The 24,991-nt window shown below is 36.0% G+C and overlaps 1 protein-coding gene across 1 annotated transcript; it reads left to right on the forward strand.

The window, feature by feature from the left end:
- The first annotated feature begins 12,100 nt into the window (after positions 1–12,100).
- LOC127192855 (keratin-associated protein 6-3-like) lies at positions 12,101–21,570 on the forward strand. Its single transcript, XM_051150205.1, has 2 exons — positions 12,101–12,243; positions 21,195–21,570. The coding sequence occupies exons 1-2, from the start codon at positions 12,111–12,113 to the stop codon at positions 21,347–21,349; spliced, it is 288 nt and encodes a 95-aa protein (XP_051006162.1). The 5' UTR covers positions 12,101–12,110; the 3' UTR covers positions 21,350–21,570.
- Positions 21,571–24,991: the final 3,421 nt, after the last annotated feature.

Consider the following 24,991-nt stretch of genomic DNA (forward strand, 5'->3'; position numbering starts at 1 on the left):
AAAATCTGAATTTCATTATTCTAAAGTTTAATTGTGCACAGTCTAACAAAGATTTATTCTCAGCATACATTAAAGGAGAGTTCTCTAGAGGAGATCTGACCTAATTCGAGTCATTTGTATTTTCAAATTTACCTACCAAGAGTAATAGAGACTTGAGAGTGTGGAAAATAATTATTTTTGTTTGTTTTTTGTTTGTTTGTTTTATGTTAAATACATTTTATTAATTTATTCCTATTACATCTCACTTGTCATCCTATCCCTTGTATCCTCCCATTCCTCCCTAACTCCCATTTTCCCCTTACTCCCCTCCCTTATGACTGTGACTGAGGGGGACCTCCTCCCTCTTTAAATGCTCATAGGGTATCAAGTCTCTTCTTGGTAGCCTGCTATCCTTATTCTAAATGCCACCAGGTGTGCGGAAAATTATATACTTTAAGTTCCATTCATAATTTTTTAAGGTAACCAACAATCTATGAGTATGTAAGTTTGTCATTTGGAGATGTGAATTTATAAATAAGAATTGGAAATATTGTATCATAGTGGAGCAGGAAACTTATACATCTAACAAAAGAACAGTTGTGTGGTGAATCTAAGAACACATACCTAACTGATTACCCTTATAACTGAGAACCAAATCTGAAAAAGTAAAACAAAACAAAAAGAGAAGTAGTACTGAACAATTGAATGGGAGGCGTAGGTATAAAAAGGTAAGATGAGCATATACAAGGGGATCATACTGGAGGGGAGTAACGGGAAAATGAGAGGGAGGGAGGAATGGGAGGATACAAGAGATGGGATAACAATTGAGATGTAATAGGAATCAATTAATAAAATACATTTTAAAAAGGAATGAAAGCAAATGTGTGAAGTGGGGAAGAGACACAGTGGGTAGTATTTTAGCAACAGAAGAAGAGGATGGCAATCCTCAACACCAAAGCTCTAGAAAATGGAGAGAACCTGGACTTAATGTTTAACAAGACAGAAGTCTTTATGATCCCTACCTTAGCAGTTTCAGGAGAATAGAACTGATCAGAATATGAGAACAGACAAAGATTGAAACACATGAACCTTTATGAAAGTACTAGAAAGGAAATGCAAGGTTTGTAGAGGGGGATTCATAAACCTAGAAAAGCCATTTTGTTCTTTAGTTAACTATTTGTTCATTGTTACCTATCCTTAAAAACAAAACAGAGATTGGAAAACCGTGGTAGGAAAAAACATGAATGAAATCCCTTTGAGTGAATGCTCTTGATGTTTGGATAGGAGGAGAAGCTCAAGATTTTAAGTAGGAAAGAAATTAATTTAAGAGAGTCTCTGTGGAGATAAAATTTAGCATAATTTTTAAAAAACCATAGTTCCATAGAAGGAATTATTCCACTCCATTAGTACAATTACAATATGCTATTCCAGTACAATATTTTTCTTTTTAAATTATTTTTCATTATATATATATATATATATATATATATATAATAAACTACAGCAAAAAGGACCATGACAAATCAGGAATTATATAAATGTTACATCCTTAGTGTTTTCACTATTTGTATTTGGCAGCCTTAAAGAAAACATCTTTCCTATCTTGGTGCATCTATCATATCTCATCATTATCAACTTAAAACATCTATCCAGACCTAAGAACGTCTTAACCCCTAAACAATTAAGCTTAATTGTGAAACTAAACTACCTGGTCTCTAACCCCATCAGAGACTTTAGAAGGAATAAAATTGGTTACCTGAGTAGACCAGGAGTGCAGCTTAGGAGCTTTCCACGACAGAGACAGTTTGCTACTTGAATAGTCACCCAATACTCTCTATAACGTTGGAGCATTATCTTCAGCCTTCTGGTTGAATAATTCTGACAGACATATCTCTGAAGCAGGAATTATTGAGGACTTGTTTACCCTCTCTTGGCAGAGTTTGGTCATTGAGCTTGCCTGAAGCCAAGCTTGTAGAAGAAAACTTGAGTTCCAAAATTTGCCTTTGATCTTCACATGTGCTCTGTTTCTCACAAAACCACAGGAATATAAACATGTACACACACATCCACACACACAAACACAAACACACATGAAAGTTTTCTCAATGGTTGAGGACACTGGTGCTCTTCCAGAGGACCTGGGTTTAATTCCAAGAACACACAAGGTGGCTCACAACCATGTAACTGCTGCTACATAGGATCTGACAAACTCTTCTGGCCTTCATAGGCACCAGCCACACAACTGGTGTACAGACCTGCATTCAGGAAACACAATAATACATGTACTAAACAAATGAACAAATAAATAAATACTTTTTCAAAAATTAAACAACAAACACAGAAATACCAATGCCATCCTAAATGTATGGTTTGCATTGTGTTTGGAGAACACTGTGTATAAAAACGGGTATAGAATTTTGGGTCAATAAAGCTTTTTGACTCTTTTGTTGATTGAATTTAAATTCCATATCTTTACTTGAATTTTGAACAAAGGTTATGAAATCAGTAATGTACACTTCTTCATATATCTGCTGAGGAAGGACAGGGTAGCCTCCAAACTATCTCCTCATTTTCAGTAGCCAGTGAAAAATCCACAATTTACCTTTGACTAAAGAAGTTTTAAAAAGTATCTCATGCCCAACTGCCGAGATCAGGACTAAAATAATACTCTGTGGTTAAATAAAGCAAGGCAAATAAAAGAAACACTCCCTACTTGCATACCATTTCTTTTTAACAATTACCTGAATACCCAATGTGACCTGTAACTTTGTATTCATTGCTGCAGAATCTGACTGAAGTCACCATTGTTTTCAAAGAATGCTTCTCTAACACCTTAAGTGTCTTTTAATAACACATAAATATATTAGTCATAAAAATTACCCATTAACATGAGTACATGTTAGGCCCCACCCACACTGAGAGCATATAAAAGGCCCTCTCTTCAGACAGAACTATACAGACTCAACTCACCTACACTCCTCTCTACCCAAGAACAACCTCAACAACCAACACCATGTGTGGCTACTACGGAAACTACTATGGCGGCAGAGGCTATGGCTGCTGTGGCTATGGAGGCTATGGCTATGGAGGCCTGGGCTGTGGCTATGGAGGCTATGGCTATGGAGGCCTGGGCTGTGGCTATGGCTGTGGCTATGGCTATGGCTCACGCTCTCTCTATGGCTATGGATCTGGATTTGGCTACTATTAATGAAGACACCATGGGAGACTCTCATCTTCTTCAGTGGTGACATTAAGACTCACCAGTTCTGAAGCCTACAAGCACTGAGCCTCTTCTCTGAAGATGATATTGCCAAGAATTTTATTATGGTCTGCTGTGACTTACACAGGGGCCACATACTCCCTGGAATTCCCATATAAAGGAAGGGAGTGAACTTTACCTGACCCCTGTCACTGCTCTGTATGACAGAAGGTCATCTGACCAATGGCCTTGGTTTTGTCTTCATTTATCTCTTCTCTAATAAACATCTTTAATACAGAAATAAATTCTAGGTTTTTAATATTATATATACAATGATATTTTGACTGCATGTATGACTGTGTGAGAGTGTCAGTTCCTTAGAACAGAAGATACAGACAGTGGTGAATTGCCATGTGGTGCCTGGAATTGAACCTGGGTCATCTGGAGGAACACACAGTGCTCTTAACTACTGAACCATTTCTCCAGCATCTTTTGTTATTTTTTTTTTTCAGATAAGGTTTCTCTGTGTAGCCTTGGATGTCGTGGAACTCACTCTGTAGACTAGGATGACTTTAAACCCAGAGATCCACCTGCCTCTGTCACCCAAGTGCTGGGATTAAATGTGTACACCACCAAGCGGGGCATAAATTTTAGTTTTCCTTTCATCTGTCAATGTCAAAATTTTCTGATTAAAATGATTTGTTTCAACATTCATGAATGGTGAGGATCATTTTATTAGACATTATTTTCATTTGCTATTTCTAGGTCAACTTTTTAGTATGTCCAGGCTAGATATGCTAAGAAAATCAGTTTGTGTAAAGCTCAGCTTCCTTCTTTATTAGTGAGCAAATACATTGTCATGCTATATAACTCTTAGATACAGGCTCTATTATGTGTAAAGGGGCTTAGTGAGTGGCTTAGAAGAAACTCCATTAAACAACAATTTCCACAAGTTTGATGTACCTTGTGTTTCAAAATCAAATACCTCTTTATCATCTTCATTTCTACCTTACAAAAAGTTTCACAGTCTTACAATATTTTCTGATATACTCATAAATATACACAGTCCCACAGACTCCGCCAACTTTGATTTGCTATTAGGAGGAAGCCATGGGCCTTGTCCAATCCAGAGTGGGAGCTCATAACTCCACCCACAAAGACAAAAGCTCTGTGCTTCTTACACTGCAGGAACTACAACACTTCCCTGCATTCAACATGCCCTGTATACTGGATTTTTCATGTTGGGGTTGGTGGTGGGGCTTTGCGAGAATTCCTTCTATTAAACATCCAGAAATTAAGTTCATTTTCATCACAGATGAAATGTTTTCTTCTAATGAACATGGCTTCTTATAATTCAATGGTGAAAATTTTGTTGTTCTGTCCCTCATTAGGGAACTGTCTACTCTAAGAAGGGTTTTAAGTACAATCATTAACGCCTGCAAAGCCACTACATGTCATTTGAAATAATGTACCTTGTGAACTGCTTTTCTGTCATTAAATTCACCAAATGTGCCATCTTCATCTTAACTAGTCCATTTTTGGCATTTCTTAGAGATCTATTATAATCTGAGGTACTCAGAAGGCTGAGACAGGAGAATTGTCAGTTCAAATAGACTCAACGTTTCTTGACTTTAAGAAAATAAATTAGAAGATTGAGAATGTAGTTTTAATACAGCCCTTTCCCAGCAGGAGAGAACCCCATCTACAACACCCTTTACACCACATGCAAGCTACAATAACTTATATATTTTCCTTGAAACTAATCTGTTTTCCATTGATTGCCTTCTCAGTACCTACTTTGGTTTACAGAGTGATACTTCCTGAAGGTCATTAGAGCCTGCGTATTAATTTGGTTACATTACCTTTCATTTTTGCTGATGAAAGTGTTTAGGGCTATGGATTTTCTCTAAGTACTACCTTACTTTTATACACTTTCCAAGTGTTGTTTTATTACCATTATTTACTTTGAAACTTTACTCTTATGATTTTTAAACCACGTTTTCTCAGTTGCCTGGAAGTTGTCTAATAAGAGATCTTTCTTTCCATATCAAGAGTGTGTCTATTTTCTTTGTTGTTGTTGTGGGCAAGTTTAGCTTCACTTCATGGCAGACAGAGAATTTTTTATAGCTCCTGTTCTGTATTATCAGTGTTTATATACAATCCATGAAAGTGTATGGAAACTTATTCTTTCTTAATTTTTTAAAGATTAAGTATGCCCATATGTACATGACAAATATGTACCAAAACAAACAACAATTATATTGTTTAAGTGTATTGTCTCATTTTATTCTACTTGATCTATTTTTTATGTAGTGGCCAATTAAACCCTCCTGTCACTGTGTTCCTATCAATCACCCACTTCCACTATGTCCCCATGTTTCTCTTGTGTGCATGTGTGAAAGTCCTTCGAAAGTGCAAAGACAATACAAGTGGAAGAAATGAAAAACAAAAAATGAAAAAACAAAGCAACAACAAAAAAGAGAAGGGTAGTGCAAAGCAGGAAGGTTGTGGGGAAGAAGGAAGGAAGTGAACTTTACGTTTAGGTATGCATGATTTTCCTGCTTCTGAACGTAAATAAAATATTTCTCAACAAGATACGTCTCTGGTTATTGTGGTGATCTGGATGTAAAACGCCCTATGTAAATCAAAGATTTCTGGATTTAATTACTTTTGATATTAGGATCCTTTATGTTTTTTTGAACTTTTGCCCTCAGATAATTTAATTGTTATTTTTACTGACTTTCAGAACATGTTTCATGTGTTGTAACATAAGAAGACTTAGGTTGCTAATCAGGAACTCTACCAGAACCCTTCCTGATTAAAGCCATTAGGATGTAATGCTCTGGATGAAGATCTTGTCCTAACTTCATGCCTACCACTCAGCTCATGTTCTCTCCTCCTACAGACTAGGACCCAACCCAGGCAATGGACAGAGCTTCCCAGCAACCTAGCTCTAAACAATTAATTCATTGAGCAACTTTTATATTGTCATATAGAATTTACAAACACCCATGCAATACCTTGTGATGCTCTGACAGATGCTTCTTCTCTATAATCCTCACAGCAGGTTATGCTTATCTATTAAAATATTATATATTATGAAATCCAAAACCTTTTCTTGTCCCTTTTTGGAAAGATACTGATCTTTTCTCGTTATTTCCATGTCTTGTGTTTCTCTCTTAAATTCTATATATTAATATCAATATTAAATTTTTATTTGAATGTATTCCCCCTTGGGCAGAATTTGTTCATCATTCCTACAATACTATATTGTCCCAGTGAAACCAATTGTGTTTTCATATTTTTTTTTCAGGAAAAGGAGTTTATTTGACTTATAGTGTCATAGGTTTAGAATCAACCATTGTGACATGAAGACAAGGTGGCCGATGTGATGACAGAAGCAGCATCTGAGAGCTCACATCTTCAACCTCAAGCAGGAAATTAAGATAAAACTGGAAATGGCACAAAGTTTTAAAATCTCTTTTAAGTTACTTTATTTTTATACATATACTTTTATATTATTACTCATATATACAATACATTACCTATGGCAAGAAAACTGTGACACAATCAAGAATTATATAAATGTTACATTCTTAGTGTTCTGGTTATTTGTATTTGACAACCTTGAAGAAGACATCTTTCCTATCTTGGTGCATCTAAATATCTGAGCGTAAATCAATCTCCATCACATATCGTCACTGTCAACTTAGAACACCTACATACATCTGAAATATCTTAACCCCTAAACAATTAAGCTTCATTGAAAACTAAGCTGCATGGTTTTCAGCTCCCTCAGAGACTTGAGAAGGAGTAAACTTGATTTTCTGATTATGCCAGAGGTACAGGTTAGTAGCTTTCTAAATGAGAAGATGACAGAGACAGTTTTCTACCTGAATAGTCACCCAAAACTCTCTATAACATTGGATTTAATTTTCATTCATGTTTCTAAATTTCAATTTTCTATACCAAGGTGATATTCATGTGCTTTTATGCCAATTTATGTACAGTTAACTTCACTAGAAGGGCTTTCGTCCTTTGGATTTTTTAAGAAACAGAGAGAGTGAGAGTGACAGAGAGAGAGAGAGAGAGAGAGAGAGAGAGAGAGAGAGAGACAGAGACAGAGAGACAGAGAGACAGAGAGAGATTAAAAGGGACATAAGATTCTGTATTTCCCTATAGCAATATGGAAATAGCAGAGAAAGAGTCCATGGTCACCAGTGCCACTATTTCTATGTTCCAAGATGTGTTATTGTCTCCAAGTGACAGGTACCAGAAAAAATATAAAATTTAAGAAAAATATACATTAATGCTAAGTGAAGACTTTCATAGGACGTGCCCCTTGGGCTAGTATGCAGATATAAGTGAGTATATACCATTTGAGTCTTTCTGCTTCGGAGTTAACTCACTCATTATGATCATTTCTAGCTCAATCCAACTGTCCACAAATTTCGGGGATTCCTTGTTTTTAATAGCTGAGTAGTATTCCATAGTGTAAATGTATCACAGTTTCTTCATCCATTCTTCTACTGAGGGACACTTAGGCCATTTCCATGATCTGGCTATTATGAGTAAGGCTGCTATGAGCATGGTTGAGCAAATTTTCTTGCTGTGTGCTGGAGCATCTTCTGGGTATATTCCAAGAAGTGAAATAGCTGGGTCTTGAGTAAGCCCTATTCCCAGTGTTCTGAAATAGCACCAGATAGATTTCCAAAGTGGTTGTACTAGTTTGCATTCCCACGAGCAATGAAGGAGTGTTCCTCTCTCTCCACATCCTCACCAGCATGTGGTGTCTTTTGAATTTTTGATCTTAGGCATTCTGATGGGTGTAAGATGGAATCACAGAGGTGTTTTGATTTGATTTCCCTGATGACTAAAGAGGTTGAGCATTTCTTTTAGTGTTTCTTGGCCATTTGATATTCCTCTGTTGAGAATTCTCTGTTGAGTTCCAAGCCCTTTTTCTCAATTGGCTTAATTGGTATGGTAGCGTTTAATTTATTGAGTTCTTTATATATTTTGCAATTTAGACCTTTGTCAGATGTAGGGTTTGTGAAGATCTTTTCTAAGTCTGTAGGCTGTCACTTCACTTCCCAGGAAACTGGGAGAGAGGGGAGGACATCCTATTGGGACTCTAGATGAGAGAAGCATGGGAGAATAGCAAAGTAGAAGGATCCAGAGGATCCTAGAAACCTACAAGAAGAACATTATGATAGGTAGATTATGGCCAAGGGGTCCCGCTCAAACTATGGCACCAGGCAAGGACCATACAGGCCGTAAACTTTAAACTCCTATGCAGATCTAGCCATGGACAGGACATACTCCACAGTTGAGTGGGGAGTTGGGTATGACTTTCACATGTACTCTAGTGCCTCATATCTGACCACGTCCCCTGGAGGGGGAGACCTGATGGCACTCAGAGGAAGGATAGCATGCTACCAGGAAAAGACTTGATACCCTATGAGCATATAAAGGGGGAGGAAGTCCCCCTCAGGCACAGTCATAGGGGAGGGGAATAAGGGAAAAATAGGAAGGAGGGAAGAATGGGAGGATACAAGGGATGGGATAACCATTGGGATGTAACAAGAATAAATTAAGAAAAGAGAAAAAAGAGAAATATACCTTTATACAGATTTCTGTTATTTTAAGTAGCAAAAATATTAAATTTGGGCAATATCTACTTGAAAGGAAAAAAAAGTATTTGCTTCTTTTCCTGCCAAGCTTTGGATCGACCAAAGATGAGATTGTAGGTAGGTAAATGTAGCCACTAAATTTGACAGACACACACACACACACACACAAAAAAAAAACCAATCCTAAAACACTCATTAAGTATAAACTTTATCCAGGTTTGATGCATCTACATTGCCAACTACAGATAGCAAAACTTGGGGGTTTAGGATAAAGTGGGCATTTGGGTGACTCATTTTATAAATAAGCATTTCTGATGAGATATTTGAGACACTCAAAAATCTGAATTTCATTATTCTAAAGTTTAACTGTGCACAGTCTAACAAAGATTTATTCTCAGCATACATTAAAGGATAGTTCTCTAGAGGAGATCTGACCTAATTTGAGTCATTTGTATTTTCAAATTTACCTACCAAGAGTAATAGAGACTTGAGAGTGTGGAAAATAATTATTTTTGTTTGTTTTTTGTTGGTTTGTTTTATTTTAAATACATCTTATTAATTTATTCCTATTACATCTCACTTATCATCCCATCCCTTGTATCCTCCCATTCCTCCCTCACTCCCATTTTCCCCTTACTCCCCTCCCTTATGACTGTGACTGAGGAGGACCTCCTCCCTCTTTAAATGCTCATAGGGTATCAAGTCTCTTCTTGGTAGCCTGCTATCCTTATTCTGAATGCCACCAGGAGTGCGGAAAATTATATACTTTAAGTTCCATTCATAATTTTTTAAGGTAACCAACAATCTATGAGTATGTAAGTTTGTCATTTGGAGATGTGAATTTATAAATAAGAATTGGAAATATTGTGTCATAGTAGAGCAGGAAACTTATACATCTAACAAAAGAACAGTTGTGTGGTGAATCTAAGAACACATACCTAACTGATTACCCTTATAACTGAGAACCAAATCTGAAAAAGTAAAACAAAACAAAAAAAGAAGTACTGAACAATTGAATGGGAGGCGTAGGTATAAAAAAGTAAGATGAGCATATACAAGGGGATCATACTGGAGGGGAGTAACGGGAAAATGAGAGGGAGGGAGGAATGGGAGGATACAAGAGATGGGATAACAATTGAGATGTAATAGGAATCAATTAATAAAATACATTTTAAAAAGGAATGAAAGCAAATGTGTGAAGTGGGGAAGAGACACAGTGGGTAGTATTTTAGCAACAGAAGAAGAGGATGGCAATCCTCAACACCAAAGCTCTAGAAAATGGAGAGAACCTGGACTTAATGTTTAACAAGACAGAAGTCTTTATGATCCCTACCTTAGCAGTTTCAGGAGAATAGAACTGATCAGAATGTGAGAACAGACAAAGATTAAAAACATGAACCTTTATGAAAGTACTAGAAAGGAAATGCAAGGTTTGTAGAGGGGCATTCATAACACAAGAAAAGCCACTTTGTTCTTTAGTTAACTATTTGTTCATTGTTACCTATCCTTAAAAACAAAACAGAGATTGGAAAACCTTGGTAAGGAAAAAACATGAATGAAATCCCTTTGAGTGAATGCTCTTGATGTTTGGATAGGAGGAGAAGCTCAAGATTTTAAGTAGGATAGAAATTAATTTAAGAGAGTCTCTGTGGAGATAAAATTTAGCATAATTTTTAAAAAAACCATAGTTCCATAGAAGGAATTATTCCACTCCAGTAGTACAATTACAATATGCTATTCCAGTACAATATTTTTCTTTTTAAATTATTTTTCATTATATATATATATATATAATAAACTACAGCAAAAAGGACTTTGACAAATCAGGAATTATATAAATGTTACATCCTTAGTGTTTTCACTATTTGTATTTGACAGCCTTAAAGAAAATATCTTTCCTATCTTGGTGCATCTATCATATCTCATCATTATCAACTTAAAACATCTATCCAGACCTCAGAACGTCCTAACCCCTAAACAATTAAGCTTAATTGTGAAACTAAACTACCTGGTCTCTAACCCCATCAGAGACTTGAGAAGGAACAAAATTGGTTACCTGAGTAGACCAGGAGTGCAGCTTAGGAGCTTTCCACGACAGAGACAGTTTGCTACTTGAATAGTCACCCAATACTCTCTATAACGTTGGAGCATTATCTTCAGCCTTCTGGTTGAATAATTCTGACAGACATATCTCTGAAGCAGGAATTATTGAGGACTTGTTTACCCTCTCTTGGCAGAGTTTGGTCATTGAGCTTGCCTGAAGCCAAGCTTGTAGAAGAAAACTGAGTTCCAAAATTTGCCTTTGATCTTCACATGTGCTCTGTTTCTCACAAAACCACAGGAATATAAACATGTACACACACATACACACAAACACACATGAAAGTTTTCTCAATGGTTGAGGACACTGGTGCTCTTCCAGAGGACCTGGGTTTAATTCCAAGAACACACAAGGTGGCTCACAACCATGTAACTGCTGCTACATAGGATCTGACAAACTCTTCTGGCCTTCATAGGCACCAGCCACACAACTGGTGTACAGACCTGCATTCAGGAAAAACAATTATACATATACTAAACAAATGAACAAATAAATAAATACTTTTTCAAAAATTAAACAGCAAACACAGAAATACCAATGCCATCCTAAATGTATGGTTTGCATTGTGTTTGGAGAACACTGTGTATAAAAACGGGTATAGACTTTTGGGTCAATAAAGCTTTTTGACTCTTTTGTTGATTGAATTTAAATTCCATATCTTTACTTGAATTTTGAACAAAGGTTATGAAATCAGTAATGTACACTTCTTCATATATCTGCTGAGGAAGGACAGGGTAGCCTCCAAACTATCTCCTCATTTTCAGTAGCCAGTGAAAAATCCACAATTTACCTTTGACTAAAGATGTTTTAAAAAGTATCTCATGCCCAACTGCCGAGATCAGGACTAAAATAATACTCTGTGGTTAAATAAAGCAAGGCAAATAAAAGAAACACTCCCTACTTGCATACCATTTCTTTTTTACAATTACCTGAATACCCAGTGTGACCTGTAACTTTGTATTCATTGCTGTAGAGTCTGACTGAAGTCACCATTGTTTGCAAAGAATGCTTCTCTAACACCTTAAGTGTCTTTTAATAACACATAAATATATTAGTCATAAAAATTACCCATTAACATGAGTACATGTTAGGCCCCACCCACACTGAGAGCATATAAAAGGCCCTCTCTTCAAACAGAACTATACAGACTCAACTCACCTACACTCCTCTCTGCCCAACAACAACCTCAACAACCAACACCATGTGTGGCTACTACGGAAACTACTATGGCGGCAGAGGCTATGGCTGCTGTGGCTATGGAGGCTATGGCTATGGAGGCCTGGGCTGTGGCTATGGAGGCTATGGCTATGGAGGCCTGGGCTGTGGCTATGGCTGTGGCTACCGTGGACTGGGCTCTGGCTATGGCTGTGGCTATGGCTATGGCTCACGCTCTCTCTATGGCTATGGATCTGGCTATGGATCTGGTTTTGGCTACTATTAATGAAGACACCATGGGAGACTCTCATCTTCTTCAGTGGTGACATTAAGACTCACCAGTTCTGAAGCCTACAAGCACTGAGCCTCTTCTCTGAAGATGATACTGCCAAGAATTTTATTATGGTCTGCTGTGACTTACACAGGGGCCACATACTCCCTGGAATTCCCATATAAAGGAAGGGAGTGAACTTTACCTGACCCCTGTCACTGCTCTGTATGACAGAAGGTCATCTGACCAATGGCCTTGGTTTGGTCTTCATTTATCTCTTCTCTAATAAACATCTTTAAAACAGAAATAAATTCTAGGTTTTTAATATTATATATACAATGATATTTTGACTGCATGTATGACTGTGTGAGAGTGTCAGTTCCTTAGAACAGAAGTTACAGACAGTGGTGAATTGCCATGTGGTGCCTGGAATTGAACCTGGGTCATCTGGAGGAACACACAGTGCTCTTAACTACTGAACCATTTTTCCAGCATCTTTTGTTATTTATTTTTTTTTTTCAGATAAGGTTTCTCTGTGTAGCCTTGGATGTCGTGGGACTCACTCTGTAGACTAGGATGACTTTAAACCCAGAGATCCACCTGCCTCTGTCACCCAAGTGCTGGGATTAAATGTGTACACCACCAAGCGGGGCATAAATTTTAGTTTTCCTTTCATCTGTCAATGTCAAAATTTTCTGATTAAAATGATTGGTTTCAACATTCATGAATGAAGAGGATCATTTTATTAGACATTATTTTCATTTGCTATATCTAGGTCAACTTTTTAGTATGTCCAGGGTAGATATGCTAAGAAAATCCGTTTGTGTAAAGCTCAGCTTCCTTCTTTATTAGTGAGCAAATACGTTGTCATGCTATATAACTCTTAGATACAGGCTCTATTATGTATAAAGTGGCTTAGTGAGTGGCTTAGAAGAAACTCCATTAAACAACAATTTCCACAAGTTTGATGTACCTTGTGTTTCAAAATCAAATACCTCTTTATCATCTTCATTTCTACCTTACAAAAAGTTTCACAGTCTTACAATATTTTCTGATATACTCATAAATATACACAGTCCCACAGACTCCACCACCTTTGATTTGCTATTAGGAGGAAGCCATGGGCTTTGTCCGATCCAGAGTGGGAGCTCATACTCCACCCACAAAGACAAAAGCTCTGTGCTTCTTACACTGCAGGAACTACAACACTTCCCTGCATTCAACATGCCCTGTATACTGGATTTTTCATGTTGGGGTTGGTGGTGGGGCTTTGCGAGAATTCCTTCTATTATGCATCCAGAAATTAAGTTCATTTTCATCACAGATGAAATGTTTTCTTCCAATGAAAATGTCTTCTTATAATTCAATGGTGAAAATTTTGTTGTTCTGTCCCTCATTAGGGAACTGTCTACTCTAAGTAGGGTTTTAAAAGTACAATCATTAACTCCTGCAAAGCCACTACATGTCATTTGAAATAATGAACCTTGTGAACTGCTTTACTGTCATTAAATTCACCAAATATGCCATCTTCATCTTAACTAGTCCATTTTTGGCATTTCTTAGAGATCTATTATAATCTGAGATACTCAGAAGGCTGAGACAGGAGAATTGTCAGTTCAAATAGACTCAACGTTTCTTGAGTATAAGAAAAAAATTATAGAAGATTGAGAATGTAGTTTTAATACAGCCCTTTCCCAGCAGGAGAGAACCCATCTACAACAGCCTTTCCACCACATGCAAGCTACAATAACACATATTTTCCTTGAAACTAATCTGTTTTCCATTGATTGCCTTCTCAGTACCTACTTTGGTTTACAGAGTGATACTCCCTGAAGTTCATTAGAGCCTGCGTATTAATTTGGTTACATTACCTTTCATTTTTGCTGATGAAAGTGTTTAGGGCTATGGATTTTCTCTAAGTACTACCTTACTTTTATACACTTTCCAAGTGTTGTTTTATTACCATTATTTACTTTGAAACTTTACTCTTATGATTTTTAAACCACATTTTCTCAGTTGCCTGGAAGTTGTCTAATAAGAGATCTTTCTTTCCATATCACGAGTGTGTCTATTTTCTTTGTTGTTGTTGTGGGCAAGTTTAGCTTCACTTCATGGCAGACAGAGAATTTTTTATAGCTCCTGTTCTGTATTATCAGTGTTTATATACAATCCATGAAAGTGTATGGAAACTTATTCTTTCTTAATTTTTTAAAGATTAAGTATGCCCATATGTACATGACAAATATGTACCAAAACAAACAACAATTATATTGTTTAAGTGTATTGTCTCATTTTATTCTACTTGATCTATTTTTTATGTAGTGGCCAATTAAACCCTCCTGTCACTGTGTTCCTATCAATCACCCACTTCCACTATGTCCCCATGTTTCTCTTGTGTGCATGTGTGAAAGTCCTTCGAAAGTGCAAAGACAATACAAGTGGAAGAAATGAAAAACAAAAAATGAAAAAACAAAGCAACAACAAAAAAGAGAAGGGTAGTGCAAAGCAGGAAAGTTGTGGGGAAGAAGGAAGGAAGTGAACTTTAGGTTTAGGTATGCATGATTTTCCTGCTTCTGAACATAAATAAAATATTTCTCAACAAGATACATCTCTGGTTATTGTGGTGATCTGGATGTAAAACGCCCTATGTGAATCAAAGATTTCTGGATTTAATTACTTTTTTTATTAGGATCCTTTATGTTTTTTTGAACTTTTGCCCTCAGATAATTTAATTGTTATTTTTACTGACTTTCAGAACATGTTTCATGTGTTGTAACATAAGAAGACTTAGGTTGCTAATCAGGAACTCTACCAGAACCCTTCCTGATTAAAGCCATTAGGATGTAATGCTCTGGATGATGGTCTTGTCCTAACTTCATGCCTACCACTCAGCTCATGTTCTCTCCTCCTACAGACTAGGACCCAACCCAGGCAATGGACAGAGCTTCCCAGCAACCTAGCTCTAAACAATTAATTCATTGAGCAACTTTTATATTGTCATATAGAATTTACAAACACCCATGCAATACCTTGTGATGCTCTGACAGATGCTTCTTCTATATAATCCTCACAGCAGGTTATGCTTATCTATTAAAATATTATTTATTATGAAATCCTAAACCTTTTCTTGTCCCTTTTTGGAAAGATATTGATCTTTTCTCATTATTTCCATGTCTTGTTTTTTCTCTCTTAAATTCTATATTTTAATATCAATATTAAATTTTTATTTGAATGTATTCCCCCTTGGGCAGAATTTGTTCATCATTCCTACAATACTATATTGTCCCAGTGAAACCAATTGTGTTTTCATATTTTTTTTTCAGAAAAGGAGTTTATTTGGCTTACAGTTTCATAGTTTTGGAATCAACAATTGTGACATGAAGACAAGGTGGCCGATGTGATGACAGAAGCAGCATCTTAGAGCTCATATCTTCAACCTTAAGCAGGAAATTAAGATAAAACTGGAAATGGCACAAAGTTTTAAAATCTCTTTTATGTTACTTTATTTTTATACATATACTTTTATATTATTACTCATATATACAATACATTACCTATGGCAAGAAAACTGTAACACAATCAAGAATTATATAAATGTTACATTCTTAGTGTTCTGGTTATTTGTATTTGACAACCTTGAAGAAGACATCTTTCCTATCTTGGTGCATCTAAATATCTGAGCGTAAATCAATCTCCATCACATATCGTCACTGTCAACTTAGAACACCTACATACATCTGAAATATCTTAACCCCTAAACAATTAAGCTTCATTGTAAAATTAAGCTGCATGGTTTTCAACTCCCTCAGAGACTTGAGAAGGAGTAAACTTGATTTTCTGAGTATGCCGGAGGTACAGGTTAGTAGCTTTCTAAATGAGAAGATGACAGAGACAGTTTTCTACCTGAATAGTCACCCAAAACTCTCTATAACATTGGATTTAATTTTCATTCATGTTTCTAAATTTCAAATTTCTATACCAAGGTGATATTCATGTGCTTTTATGCCAATTTATGTACAGTTAACTTCACTAGAAGGGCTTTCGTTCTTTGGATTTTTTAAGAGACAGTGAGAGTGAGACTGACAGAGAGAGAGAGAGAGAGAGAGAGAGAGAGAGAGAGAGAGAGAGAGAGAGAGAGAGAGACAGAGACAGACAGAGAGACAGAGACAGATTAAAAGGGACATAAGATTCTGTATTTCCCTATAGCAATATGGAAATAGCAGAGAAAGAGTCCATGGTCACCAGTGCTACTATTTCTATGTTCCAAGATGTTTTATTGTCTCCAAGTGACAGGTACCAGAAAAAAATATAAAATTTAAGAAAAATATACATTAATGCTAAGTGAAGACTTTCATAGGACATGCCCCTTGGGCTAGTATGCAGATATAAGTGAGTATATACCATTTGAGTATTTCTGCCCCTGGATTAACTCACTTATTATGATCATTTCTAGCTCAATCCAACTGTCCACAAATTTCGGGGATTCCTTGTTTTTAATAGCTGAGTAGTATTCCATAGTGTAGATGTATCACAGTTTCTTTATCCATTCTTCTACTGAGGGACACTTAGGCCATTTCCATGATCTGGCTATTATGAATAAGGCTGCTATGAACATGGTTGAGCAAATTTTCTTGCTGTGTGCTGGAGCATCTTCTGGGTATATTCCAAGAAGTGAAATAGCTGGGTCTTGAGTAAGCCCTATTCCCAGTGTTCTGAAATAGCACCAGATAGATTTCCAAAGTGGCTGTACTAGTTTGCATTCCCACCAGCAATGAAGGAGTGTTCCTCTCTCTCCACATCCTTGCCAGCATGTGGTGTCTTTTGTATTTTTGATCTTAGGCATTCTAATGGGTGTAAGATGGAATCACAGAGGTGTTTTGATTTGATTTCCCTGATGACTAAAGAGGTTGAGCATTTCTTTTAGTGTTTCTTGGCCATTTGATATTCCTCTGTTGAGAATTCTCTGTTGAGTTCCAAGCCCCTTTTCTCAATTGGCTTAATTGGTATGGTAGCGTTTAATTTCTTGAGTTCTTTATATATTTTGCAATTTAGACCTTTGTCAGATGTAAGGTTGGTGAAGATCTTTTCTAAGTCTGTAGGCTGTCACTTCACTTCCCAGGAAACTGGGACAGAGGGGAGGACATCCTATTGGGATTCTAGATGAGAGAAGCATGGGAGAATAGCAAAGTAGAAGGATCCAGAGGGTTCTAGAAACCTACAAGAAGAACATTATGATAGGTAGATTATGGCCAAGGGGTCCCGCTCAAACTATGGCACCAGCCAAGGACCATACAGGCCGTAAACTTCAAACTCCTATGCAGATCTAGCCATGGACAGGACATACTCCACAGTTGAGTGGGGAGTTGGGTATGACATTCACATGTACTCTAGTGCCTCATATTTGACCACGTCCCCTGGAGGGGGAGACCTGGTGGCACTCAGAGGCAGGATAAGCAGGCTACCAGGAAAAGACTTGATACCCTATGAGCATATAAAGGGGGAGGAAGTCCCCCTCAGGCACAGTCATAGGGAAGGGGAATAAGGGGAAAAGAGGAGGGATATATATATATATATATATATATATATATATATATATATATATATATATATATATCCATATATATACAATAAACTACTTACAGCAAAAAGAACAATGACTAAATCAGGAATTATATAAATGTTACATCCTTAGTGTTTTCACTATTTGTATTTGGCAGCCTTAAAGAAAATATCTTTTCTATCCTGGTGCATCTAAAATTCTGAATGTAAATCAATATGTATCATATCTCGTCATTATCAACTTAAAACATCTATCCAGACCTAAGAACATCTTAACCCCTAAACAATTGAGCTTAATTGTGAAACTAAACTATCTGGTCTTCAACCCCATCAGAGACTTGAGAAGGAATAAAATTGATTACCTGAGTATATCAGGGTGCAGATTAATATCTTTCCATGACAGAGACAGTTTGCTACCTGAAGTCACCCAATACTCTCTATAACGTTGGAGCATTATCTTCAGCCTTCCAGCTCAATATATCTGACAGATGTATTTGTGAGGCAGGAATTATTGAGGACTTGTTTACCCTGTCTTGGCAGAGTTTAGTCATCGACATTGCCTGCAGCCAAGTTTGCCCTATTTTAGGCAGAATTCCATCTGCAGTAGAAACATGGACATTTTGCCCACTGGCTTGTTTGCCACATTTGAAGCCACATCCATAAGGAGGTTCTTTGATGCTCATCATCTTCTTTAAGGTAGGGTTCATTTTGACAGGAGTTAACCTGCCTCTGTGTCAGGTTTAAGTAATGGAATAATAATAATAATAATAATAATAATAATAATAATAATAATAATAATAATAATAATTTATTATTATTAAAATAATAAAATAATACCTTTAAAAATTATTTTAAAACAATAAAAACATTTTAATGCCATATTTTGTATGTCCCTGAGGGTTTTGAAGACCTTATCTAACTATTTTACCTTATCTTTCTGTAGAATCCTATCTGTTTCACCTAAGATGTATATCTTGTGATAAAAATATACTAATAATTGATATGACTATGATTTGATCAACTAACAATTTACTTGTATAACTTATTTATCCTGGACTACAAATGCTATTCCTAGCTTGTTTAACCACTTCCCCAATTTTATATGGGCCCCTATAAAGATATTATTCCTCTCAAATCTGCTTGAAGAACTTTAAGAGAATGATGCCCCATTTCCTCTAAGGGGGTCAGGTGGGTTTCTGGTTGCTTTCTCGGGCTATATAGTGTTATTATCAATGGGAGTTGGTTACAAGTTATTATTGGTCATTTTTAGAGAAAACAAGGTTGGATTCAGTGATGTCTCTCTTTTCCTTTATCTTCCATTCTTAGGTTTAGAGATAGAGGTTAAAAAGAAAGAAGGGGGAATATAGGAATATGTAGGGAAAATGGAACCAAAAGTAGATTACTGGATCTATTTCTCAACTTAATATCTCAACTGTTACTCAAAAGGTTATTTTTATTTCATTGGTATAGAATTTTGCAAAATAAGTTTAATTTTAAATACAGTGGTATAGAATTCAAATGTAAGAGTATTCTTCACACACATTAGATATATTTCTACTCTAATATGAGGTAATGTGCCCATATAACTAAACAATAATACAAGGTTTACTTACAACAGTACAATAAATTTTTATAGCTACTTTAGCCATATATTTTAAAAGTTAAAGTGTGTATATTATTTTCTTCCTTTTTTCTTTTTATTTGCCTGAAGAATTTCACCCATGTCAGTTTTCAAGATTTTCAAAAAATATTTTCAACTAGAAAAACAATGACACCATTTCATCTAAATTATTTTTCCTGAAAATGTAATTTGGCCATTGATTGATTGACTACACTGTGATAAGTCAGGTCCCTATGTGAAATGTAAAAAATGCATAATGATAATCTCATCTAATTCAAATTCTCAAATCTTATGATCATTCTGACAAAATTTCATAATAATTTTTACAAAATCAGTCTACCAAGATCCATTAATGGAAAGAACATTCAAAAGACCATATTTATTTAAGAATCATGGTACATGCCCTGCAGTCCTGGAACTCAGGAGGTTGTAGGGGATGATCACATATCTGAGGCCAGCACGGACAATGAGACCATCAGCAGACAGACACACACACACACACACACACACACACACACACACACAAACATTATTTAAATGAATAAATAATTGTATTTGATTTGAACATCAGTGTGAAATACTATATTCTAAGCTTTTTTCCACAATAGCCAAGGTAAGACACTAGGATAATGTAACTTTTGACCTAATCCCTTATACAATGAAATAGACAATCCAGCAGATGCATAAAACTACCATGGCTTTTTTGTTAATTTATTAGGAGGATTCATTATCACACAAAACAGAATGGAACAGGAACAATTACAACACTGTCAAAGCTCAGAAGTTGCTATTAAAAACAGAATAATTCTGGCACATCTTGTTAAAGAAATAGTACTATAAAGGAATTTGATAAAGGTAAATGCATGACAGCAAGCTCATTGTATAGTTCCTTATATAAAATATAATTATAATATTCATTCAAGTAGTGGCTAATCACTGTGCACTTATTTGTAAAAATAAATGGAGTAATAAGATTCCATGCAATAAATTTAAAAAAATATTTGTTTCATAGAAATTAAATCCAAATTGGATTAGTCACATTTGTATAATAATAAAATGCACTCAGCGCAGGTTCATTTTCTTAAATACTAATTAGTTGGATTTGTATTATCAACAAGGATATGAAAAATATTTGATTTCATAAAAGGAAAGGAATTGAACCCTGAAGCATAAAAATGAATTTGCATTGTGAGAGAAGGAAAATTCATGGTTCAAAGAGATAGTATGATTTTTTGAGAATGGCGATATAAACCAAATTTTATTTGTCATGTCTGTATATAGCATAGTGATAGAGGATTAAAACAGAAGCATTATTTGGTTCACAATTGTCTAGTTATTAGTGTATGTGCTGTATGCTACCACACTGAAACCCTAAACTAAAGAATGTCACATGAGTGAGATATGAAGCCAAGCAAAATTTGTTAATGACTATGAAGTATTTTCATGGTGAAAACAACAAAATAATTATATTAGTCATAAAATTAGTCCATAGCATGGGTGCATGGTGGGCTCCACCCACACTGAGATCATATAAAAGGCCCTCTCTTCAGACAGAACTATACAGACTCAACTCACCTACACTCCTCTCTACCCAAGAACAACCTCAACAACCAACACCATGTGTGGCTACTACAGAAACTACTATGGCGGCAGAGGCTATGGCTGCTGTGGCTATGGAGGCTATGGCTATGGAGGCCTGGGCTGTGGCTATGGCTGTGGCTACCGTGGACTAGGCTGTGGCTATGGCTGTGGCTATGGCTATGGCTCACGCTCTCTGTATGGCTGTGGCTATGGTTGTGGCTCTGGCTATGGATCTGGATTTGGCTACTACTGAAGATACCATGGGAGACTCTAAACCGTCTCCAGGACTTTCTATTTTTAAGCTCATATATTCTAAGCCTCCTTCTTAGATGCTGAGGATCTTTATTACATGTTTTTGACACAATTTTACTGAAATTTTGGTGTCCTGTTCCTTCTAGGTTTACTATGTCCTATTAACCCTTTTGATGATTTGTAGTAAAAAAAAAAAATGGAAGAATGTGAAATACATAGTCTGGGTGCTTGACTTGTCATTCATTGGGAAGATTCTGTCACAGGTCATTTTGGTGTTTAACCTTAAGAAGTTTCTCTTTTTACAATAAATTTATTCAACTGAATCTATAAATGTGGTTTTCTTTTCACTTAAAATCCAACACATATTATTTTTATAACAAAAATTAAAATTTTACTTGTAAAAATTTCTCTGTGATCTATTTTGCATGAATAAACTTGAAAGTGATAATTGTGGGGTAAAAGTGTCTCATGAAAGAGTCACTTTGTTATAATAGAAACAACATTGTTCTGGTATAAACATAGTTACTTAGAAAAACTAACAAACAAATTATGTTCACTTAGGGAAAGATCAGTAGTAGCTTCCCCATTAGAGCTTATGATATTCCCATCTAGGGTTTTTTGTTGACTTTTACAATAATGGATATACTTTCGGCATCAGATCTATTCAGAAAGTAATTGGTTGCTTGCCAATGCCTTTTAAGTATGGGGTTGTCTTACATGGCTGGCCAGGATTGCTGCACTTGTCTGCACCTAACCAAGACTGGTGATAGGGAAGGGAAACTCCTAATTATGTTGACAACCTTGGTCAAAGAATCTCCTTTTTGTAGTTATAGCCATCGGGACTGCTCTGCACAACTGTGTATTGTTTTTCTTCATTTGGGGTTTTTTGCTTGTTTGTTTGTTGTATAGTGGTCTCCATCTGTTGTAAAAAAAAGTTCACTGATGAGGGGTGAAGACTACACTAATCTGTGGGTATAGGGACAAGTATTTATAGATTGTTGTTATGGATTATGGTGGTTTAGTAAACTTACTCTCTCACCCAAAGCTCAGGGAAATTGTGGGAAAAGGATCAGAAAGACTGTAAGAGCCAGAGGATCAGGGAGTTTGCTATTAAACTGTGTCTCCTAGTATTGTCAGAAGCTACACTGATAAAATTTTCACCAATATGACTTCTCAAATGTAAATTGAACAAGGATAATACCAACAGACATGTCAACTGTAGAAGGACAACCCTACACGTCCTCGATACTACACAAAGAACTACAGATAACTGAGGAAAACTGCAAGATGGAGATGTGATCTTCTCCAGAGAAAAATACATTAATTAGTTCTTCAGTGCCAAAGTCAGCCCTGAAAGCATACATACAAGTAACGTATACATAGACTAGTGTATAGTTCAGAATATATACACATATATTCATTAATATATATATACATATTTTCATTCATATATATTTTTATTCACTCACACATATATATGAAGGCAATATAAATCACTGGGAAAGGATGCCATAAATTTGAAGAAGAGTGGGGAGGGTTATTTAGGAGGATTTTGAGAGAAAGAAAGTGAGTTCTGTAAGTAAATTATAACCTTAAAAACAAAAAAATTAAATTTTGAAAATGAATGTATTTTTTGAAGTAATCAGTAGTGACTACAGGCTCCTAACTGCTCAAAATACTAAAAATAAAATATAAAGAGGACATCTATGTCAGCACCACCAAAGCACAAGTATTATCCTGAAAGGACAGAAAGAATTCAGAGGAAAGGAATGGACCAATGACATTCTGATGATCATGGCTGCCAATGACATTCTGGTGATTATGGCTGCCAATGACATTCTGGTGATCATGGCTGTTGTACTCTTGAACTTACAGCAGCTGTGATTAATTTCATGAGATCTGTGAAAGGATTGGGCATGTCAGCACCTGCCAGTGAAGACGCAGAAGCACATTGTTGATGGACCTTCCTTGAGAGATTGACAACAAAAAGAGAGAGATTATCTGTTGCATAGGTAGGACCACAGCTTGAAAACTGTCACCCATGTTCCTGTAAGCATACCTAATGACACTATTTAGGTCATAAGAGAAAGAAGACATGAAAGTAGAAAGAAGCTGGTCAAGAAGAAGGGGGTTATTATGAGTGAGAAGGGGAAAAGAGACATTAAAGGGTGAACATCATTAAATACATTGTGAACGTGTATGGAAATGTTATAATGAAATGTTTATTGGCATATATGCCAAGAAAAGTGTAAAACATTCTTTTAATCGAAAAGTAGCAATGTCAAGGATTATTTTGGGTTGTTTTTAGTGTTAAAGGTGGTTGAACTTGTCAATTAATTAACAGTTGCTTGCCAGCTCCGTGCATTCCTAGTGCAATTTTGCAAATTTCTTTGCATGACACCCTTTGAGAGACATGAGTACTGACATCTAGTATTATACATCTACTCTGAATTTATATCATATTTGCACAAGTATTATTTATATAGTCCTATACCAAGATATATAGAAATATAAACACAACTCTCTTCCAACGAATTTTATATGGATTAAACTGCAGTAAACATTTTCAGAAAGTAACAATTAGTAAAATATTTTAGGTCTAAGAACATTTGATTGTACTGTATACCTTTTTCTTTTTGAAATTATGTAGCATAAATTGAGTAAATAGAGATCATATCTGAAATTGTACCATTGAAAATTTAGGCTATTCATAGCAATTTAATATCAAATAGGACATATATTATTATAGAAATATATTTATGTGTATTTCCACACACATAGTTACATGGGCAGCCTGGGTAAAGTCACTAACATAAGCAAATTAATTTGGAAAGGAAATAATAGAGAGGAAGTGGGAGTGGAGACTGATTAGAATGGTAAGGAGGAAAGAAAAGAGAAAGATGAAAGTAATAAGAATGCATTTTAACAACAGCCTACACACCGGGAAAAGATCTTAACCAACCCTATATCTGACAGAGGGCTAATATCCAAAACATATAAAGAGCTCAAGAAATTAAACACCACCAAACCAAATAATCCAATTAAAAATGGATTACAGAACTAAACAGAATTTTCAACAAAGAAATAACGAATAGCTGAGATGCCCTTAAAGAAATGCTCAATGCCCCTAGTTATCAGGGAAATGCAAATCAAAATGACTCTGAGATTCCATCTTATGTCTATCAGAATGGCTAAGATTAAAAACTCAAGTGACATCACATGCTGGAGAGGATGTGGAGAAAGAGGAACACTCCCACATGCTGGTGGGAGTGCAAACTTGGACAACTACTTTGGAAATCAATCTGGTGCTTTCTCAGAAAATTGGGAATAGTTCTACCTCAAGACCCAGCTATACCACTCTTGGGCCTATACCCACCATTCAACAAAGACATTTCTTCAACTATGTTCTAGTAGTTTTATTCATAATAACCAGAATCCGGAAATAACCTAGATATCCCTCAACCAAAAAATGGATAAGGAAACCATGGTACATTTACAAAAAGGACTGCTACTCAGCTATTAAAAACAAGGAAATCTTGAAATTTGCAGGCAAATGGATGGAACTAGAAAAGATCATCCTGAGTGAGGTAACCCAGACCCAGAAAGACACGCATGGTATATACTCACTTATAAGTAGATATTA

This window comes from Acomys russatus, chromosome 8 (genome assembly GCF_903995435.1).
Source record: "Acomys russatus chromosome 8, mAcoRus1.1, whole genome shotgun sequence".
Classification (NCBI taxonomy): Eukaryota; Metazoa; Chordata; class Mammalia; order Rodentia; family Muridae; genus Acomys; species Acomys russatus.